Genomic DNA, 7,241 nt, shown 5'->3' with positions numbered 1-7,241 from the left:
TTTTGTAATTTTATACAATTCTTAATAGATGATTTAAGAATATTTTAAAGTTGAAATAATGTCAATTTCAAAGATATTATTTAAGATATACAATAAAAAGTATGCAAAAGTAAGAATTATAGGTATTATAGGACGATGTAAACTTGTTGCAATTCTTTATGACCGAGAAAAACAAGTCGAACAATTTTCGCAAACTTTGTGCAGAGGTCTTATGGTTCATACAACCTTTATCAAAGTTTCATTTTATCGGATTGGGAAGAAATATTAAATTTTATCGTCCATTGATTAATACCCGCAATTACGATAGATAGCGTGAGAAGTTAACGCGTCGTAAAACGTCTAATGCCGGATTGTTTCATGGAAGACGAGGCGAGCAATTAACCGCGTGACATGGAACAGAAATATATACGTGCCGCGGAGATAAAAATTGACAAACGACAGGCTGTCTCGCCGCGACGTTTACAATCGAGTCGTCGACTATCGAGCGACTTACCTGTTGAACGGTAATTAATTTCACGACTGACTGATACCGTCACGCGGGCATTTCGGCATTTGATAATTATCGCTCCGTCGCGAATAATGATCAGACGGCCGAATTTTCCGCGGTGTCCACTCGATAGGACACGCGTGTACAATCGATTAATCATTCCCTCGGATCATCGACCGTGATCAATGCGCAGCGACGGACCGTGTTTCTAATTCCCAATTAATTTTCTCGGTCGAGCCTCTAAAAGCTTAGGCCGAAACGGACAGAAGTGATTAATGTCCGTGGCCCGACGCGAGAAGGCCTCCAATTTCAACGTGACACACTCGTTTCCCCGGCGAAAAGAGAGTGCGCTTTCGAGAAAACACGTCTGGGATGATTTATTATCCGTGCACGCCCATTGTTCTCGATTTGTTAAGCTCGTTCGTTTAATAACTCGATTCCCTCGTCTGCTTCCCGGTATCACAAGATCCGGGTTCATCGTATATCGGAGAAATACCGAACGATTACTTAATTCGTCTGTGATTAATCGCGGCTACAACGACCGATTATAAGTAGAATAAGACGCGATCTTTCTTTCTTGGCACTTTGGCAGACTCGTCCGATGCGACGCGCAAAGCCCTTGAACGTTTGAATAAAATATACATACACGGATGACACGGTCCACGTTCATTATATACAATACATTTAATCGGGAACCAGCTGTATATGAAATATGTATATGTAGTGCGTCATATAGTGTAACGAACCAATCAATCTCCAATAACGATTAAGTGGAGCGATGGTCGGGAGGGGAACACTGACCAGCATCAACACCCAAAATAGAAATCGAGTGGCCTGAATATCGAGCAACCGCGACCGCGACACTTTTTAGAATCTTCTTAAAAATCTCGGTACCTCACCCACTGATCGTGATCTCTTCGCTCCAACTAACACGAGACTCGACCTTTGCATGTGGCATTTCTCTGACCCACGATAGATCGAATATACTACGCGACGATTCCTTAAATTTGTATAAAAAAAACCATACCGACTATTGCGACGATGACTCGACCACTCGAATCTCATCAGTTGCAAACGGGAGAAATAAGAAAAGTGTGTACGTGTGTGTGTGTGTGTGTGTGTGGTGACATAGGGACATACAAAGCGGAAGGGAAGGATATAGTTTCAAAGAGCGTTTTGAAATGATTGGTGCTTGTTACTCGGTGTGGGGGGGGAAGGGGGGTCGATGGTGAAAAAGTGAAGTTGACGGAGCTTTTCAGACTGACACTTAAAATTCAATTTTCTCTTGCCTGGCTGATCTGAAGTGGATGCTCCACTACAGGCTCCCGTTGTTCCTTCGGCTATGCATTATTCATGAAAGCAACTCGTGTTATATTATAATGCGCATTAATGCAACGGCAATTAATTCGACGCGACTTCGTCGAGTCGCGTCCGCGCTTTCTCTCTTTTTTTCGTATTCTTCGGTCAGCGCGATAACGAAACTGATAACGAGCCATCGATACGTAAAGCATACGCGGTTCGCCCGTTGGAGTTTCACGTCGGGAGAGGTGAATATCTGCGGTGAGGACGTGATAGACATTATTAACCAATTTCGATTTCGCGCGCAGACGGAGTGATCTGAACAAACGACTTTCGAAGAGCCTAACCACGACCTAATTCGTCGAAGCGTGCCGCTCGTCGTCTCTGATTCGACTACCTGTCCCTTTCTGATCGCGACTCGCTTATAGAACTCATGCGACCACAAAAATTTCTTTACGCATTTAGCAAACATTAATGCACCAATTGATCGTTTGACTGTTCGAAGAAAAAGACGATAATAATTGTCAAGAGACTGAGCAAGCCTGATTCGAGAATAGCATTGAGAATAAACTTAATGGTACTTTTTCTTTCCAACACTGTGAAACTTTTGTCAGCCAGAGTTTCAAGGCGAAGAGACAATATTTACAACTATTGCAGAAGAGAACTGGCGTCGCGACGCATAAATCGCGATGGCGAAAGAAACGAGCGACGCTTAAATATGCGGGTTTAAGCACTTCTAATTGTTGGCACGACTTAACGACTGACCCGAGGAATTTATCGAGCATGTATTAACGCGGACGCACGCGCCAGAACCGCTGCGTGATATGGTTTCAACGTGAACGAAAACTATGTAAAGAATGTGACGACTGCGAGAATACCTTTAGAGGTACAGGTGGATGATGTGGCTTGAATTAACAATAGTACGTAATACATAAAAAATTACTTAACCGCGTAAAACGATAAAATTTTGTATAGAACGGTGATGCGATTCAGTGTAGACAAAAAGAGAGGATTAGGTAATGCGTCAATAACGAAAGACGAAGCGACGTTCCGAGTGTAACGGAGAATCGATTGAAAGAGGAGAAAGCAAGGGTGTACGAGTCAATCGCTCTTGCATTGTTCCTAATACGTACAAGAGAGATAGAAAACACGTGGCTCCGTCCAATTAAATCCTATCATGAGAGAACAGTGCATCGAAATTACGATTTCTCTCTAAGAGATAATAAAGATAAGAGGAGAGATAAGAGGCGAACAGACTCTTTTATAAACGCGAGAATGCTTTTCATTCTAAAAGAGAGGATCGCCAATCCCTTTTTGCCACTCGTGGCTCATTGTGAACCAGCCACGCGATACGACACGTCGCAAGTATGCGAGAAACGCGTCGACGAGTGTGCCGTAAGAAAAGAGCAATGAAATGTCGGTGCGTGGAGACTCGAGAGAAAAATTCGCTCTATTCCCCGAAGCAAGATTCTGCAAGATTAAAGACGAGAGTCGATTGAACCGAAACTTTCCTCGAAGGAAATACAAGCGACTCCGAGGCGGAATTGAACAAGTGAAATAGGAACGAAAGAACGATCTAAATTTAACTGTAAGAAACCCATAATCATTTCCTAAAACCATTTTCCTGTCAGATTTCCGGCGTTGGCGAGTGCGACTATCCAATAAGCTGAACGAACGTGAAACGAAGTGGGCGAGTGAGAAAGTCGACGGCGTGCCAACAATGGCTCGTGAGAAAGTGTAACACCAAACTCTCCTGTAGTACAACGATGGCCACATCATTCGACGACCGTTTCCATTTCATTGTCGGTCGAGATTCGAAGACTGAGTCCCCAAATCCTCGTTAATAACCCCTTCCAATATGTTGTAAGAGAACACGTGTGACTGACGAGGAAAAGCAAGAGAAGAAGAAAATCTCTTACGCATTTTACGAGCTCGTTCGGTTCGGCCGGGTGAAACGGCTGTCGAACGACGTGCGTGACAAACGACAGGAGAGACATGAGACTCGGCAGGACGTTTTCTGTCCAATAGTAAAACGAAGACCTCGAACCCTTGGACTTCTTCACGCCAACCGATGCACGACACGTGTACACACGTACAAATGTATAAGACGAGCACACGTACAAGGTAAAGTCGGGTCATCTAGGTCGATTAAACGTCGAGTTAAGAATCAGGTTCCAGTTCCGTATAAAATATGATAAAATTGAATTGAGTGGAAAGTTTATTTTATTCGCTTAAAGTCTAAACTTCGTGCTCGACTCGAGCGAACCGACTTTACCGTCTGATACGTACACGTACACAGAGAAGAACGCGTACATACGTACGTGTATACCTAGTAGAGATCTCCCTAAGGTCAAGGGCGACACCACGTTGCTGTACAATTTTCTAGTCGATAATCGTGCAAGGATGACTGTACACGTTCGATGATGAATATACAATACGCCGGTATTCGTTTTAAAATCCCGCGTTTCTTTCATTTTTTCTCGCGGTCCCGTTGCCCCGACGAAAACGAAGCAGAAGAGACAGATCGACGCGATCAGAACTTTTCTTCCGGGTAGGAGCTGCGAGACTCGTCGAACGTCTGCAGCGTCGCGGTATGTTGAACCTCTAAAGAGTCCCGTCTGCCGCCGACCTGCACGGGAAACAAAACCGTGGATCAAACGGGGCAAACAGTGGAACACGAGAACCCTTTGTTCCTTATCTGTCGTTACAGGATTTTCGAATTTGTATTCACGAAATCGAGGTCTGTGCGGAACGAACGAGTGAATAAAACGTACAATGGAACAGATCCATGCAGGCGTGCGCGTCATTTCCGAAAGTCTGACCGAAGCTCGTTAAAATTTCGTAAAGAGGACGGACGTGGCGCGCGTGGTGACGTTTGAGACGTCGCTGAAAATTAATAAATGATCAGAGGGGGAGGATAGATGTATGTGTATCGTCGCCGGTCTACTTCTTCCGGCCGTCTTTTTTTCCCTTGTCTTTACCCGGGGAACTTTTTCACGCGCTCCTCCCGCCAATCGCAGTTTTCGGTAGGGATCAGGTAGTAGGTATACTTTCTCGATTTCAACTTCGACTTAGAGAAATTTAATCGTACTCTCCGTTCTTGTCTGAACAAAAGAAACGTGATTAAAAGTTACGAAATCGTAGAAGTTCTTCCTGTCTTTTCTTTACGAGGACAGGGGTGAAAAGGACAGGCGGGTCGATTAAAAAATCTCAGTTGCATTTTATTTTCACTCAGATGTATCGTCTCGTCAAAGGACCGTCGATTTCTTTTCTTTTCTCACCATCACGTTGACGAGCGCGCTTTCTTTTTCTTTTCTTCTCATTTTTTTTTTTTTTATGGAAGAGAGAAGCGTCGCAGGATCGAAACGCTGACAGATCGCTGGAATGTGTGACAAAACGCACGATCGTTTCCCCTAAAATCGTCTCGTCCTCGGCTCGATCTTTAGGATAAATCTTTTCAATGAAAATATTCAAATATATCGATAAAGCTGAAGGATGAAATTCGCATCTCTCGAAGAGAAACAAATAACCGTGAGATCAAAATTCGTTGGAAAAAAAATTTGGCGCGGCTTAAAAAAACAAACTGCGACGATTGTAATAAACGAACGATCACGAGCCGAGGACTGATGACTCGGAATCCACGAGCCTCTAAATATCGTGATCGGTATTCCGAAGTGGGACGACTTGCGTCACAGCAGCAAACAAAATCCGTAGAATAATAAATCTCGCGCGAATTGTGTCAGCGCAGATTTATGTCACTAATAGGAATCGATTAATCGAGACGACGCGCTGCGTCGTATAGTAAATCTTGTTTAGGAATATTTAGACGCGTACGAATGTGAATCGCGATTAAAACGAAGCATACAGTATCCAGCGATAGTTTCGTGCCTGATCACAGAACTATTAAACTCCAATAATTTATGTTTGAGAAATCGTACGTGAGAGATTGAATATTAAAAGTAAACATAATTTTCAAGTACCGATAATAAAATCGCAACGAGATTTCCGGTAATCGCAATGCGCCCTGTAACATAGACTGTGACGCAAGCAACCTCGGAATACTTCATGTTTCTCATCCGACAACAAAAGCAAAAGTCGATCCTCGAGCGATCGAACGTGATCGATCTTCATCTCTCCTATTCACAATTTTCCAATTTTTCGTAGTTAGTATAATCTTTCTTGAACGTTCACATTTGCGATTCTTGTGTTTCATTGAGCCTATCTACGAAAGGAGAAATGTACCTTAAAGCTAATCTTACTGCCAAAAGCTCGCACTTCTCTTTTGGTCAGCCTGCAACCACCGAAACCATCTACGTAACGCGTATTTTTCGTATCTCTGGATTTTGGATACCGACGGGTGCGAGTACGTTCTATCTTAGATGACGAAACTGATAAATTGATACGCCACGTGCACGCAGTAAGTCGGAGATCGAGCGAGAATCACGCGCGAGGGAATCGAAGTCGAACGAAACCCGGCCAACGTGTCTGACCAATCACGGGTTATACTACTTATTCCAGGTTCTCCGTTCAATCTTGTTGACTAGTGTAATCGTTGCCCTACTCTATTAGTCAAAATGAGTCTTAAAAATAAATAGCTACGAATGCAAGACTTATTTTTTTATTAAAAGTCCATAAATTAAAAAACATTAATTTTTTATTATACTATTCTATTATGAAAAGATAAGTATTTTCGAAAACAATCGATCTAGAGTTTTGCACACGTATTCTTTGGTACCTATATGAATCTTATACAACATTTCGAAGGATTTTCAATTCTTTGGATTTAGGCAACAACTACCTTTTAAAATGTGCATCTTTTATTAAAAAGTTCTTTACAATTAGACTAGTTAGTTTCATGTAAATATAATGATGCACGAGATGCATGAAATTTTTTCTTCAGTGAACGAAAGAAAATGAGAATCAGTAATGTTACAATAACGGATGTCTCTTCTTTTCAGCCATAAATAAAATAAACTGACATGGATAATTTTTAAATATGAATTAAATGTACACAATCCCGGTTTTATTTTTAATTTTGTTAAACTTGACAACCACCTGTTGCAAAATTCTGATTAAACAATGAAACTTGAGTAAGATGGAAGTGAATTAGAAAGGAAAACCAGGGTTCGCTCGTTTCCGTTCGCATGCTCGATCGATTCGATCTTGCGACTTATACTGCGTGCCTGCGCGACTTTGGTCGACGATTTTATCTCACGGATAAAAGAGGTTGGGGAGATGGGTTTCAGAGACGGTGATACAGATTCGATCAGGAACAAAAAGTAACAGTTAACTGTAAGAGAAACTCGTCTTGCGAAGTTTCATTAAGTTTCGTTTTTTGTTTGGCACGATTTTTCCCGTTTCGTTTTTAACGGCGGTTGCATTCGTTCCGTCGTCTCGATGGAACTCGTCTGTGTACATACGTGTACCGTGTATGTGTGTCAATGTTGTAAGGGCC

General features: G+C 42.4%; 1 protein-coding gene across 7 annotated transcripts in view; it reads right to left on the bottom strand.

Annotated features, from left to right (window-relative positions):
* Positions 1 to 7,241, bottom strand: part of Shal (potassium voltage-gated channel protein Shal) — a 110,154-nt gene that overhangs the window by 19,356 nt on the left and 83,557 nt on the right. For 2 of the 7 annotated variants that reach the window (XM_018032779.2, XM_026817617.1), the window contains exon 5: positions 1,777 to 1,827. The exons of 4 other annotated variants lie outside the window; for them this stretch is intronic. In XM_018032779.2, the coding sequence (XP_017888268.1) occupies positions 1,777 to 1,827 (51 nt within the window). Of the gene's footprint in view, positions 1 to 1,776; positions 4,416 to 7,241 lie in introns of those variants that run through there. One more of the 7 variants, XM_018032783.2, reaches the window with a different exon arrangement.

Source organism: Ceratina calcarata, unplaced genomic scaffold (genome assembly GCF_001652005.2).
Source record: "Ceratina calcarata isolate Rehan_Ccalc_2016 unplaced genomic scaffold, ASM165200v1 scaffold59, whole genome shotgun sequence".
Lineage (NCBI taxonomy): Eukaryota > Metazoa > Arthropoda > Insecta > Hymenoptera > Apidae > Ceratina > Ceratina calcarata.
Note: the sequence above shows the minus strand (reverse complement) of the source record. Positions and strands in the feature narration are given on the sequence as shown.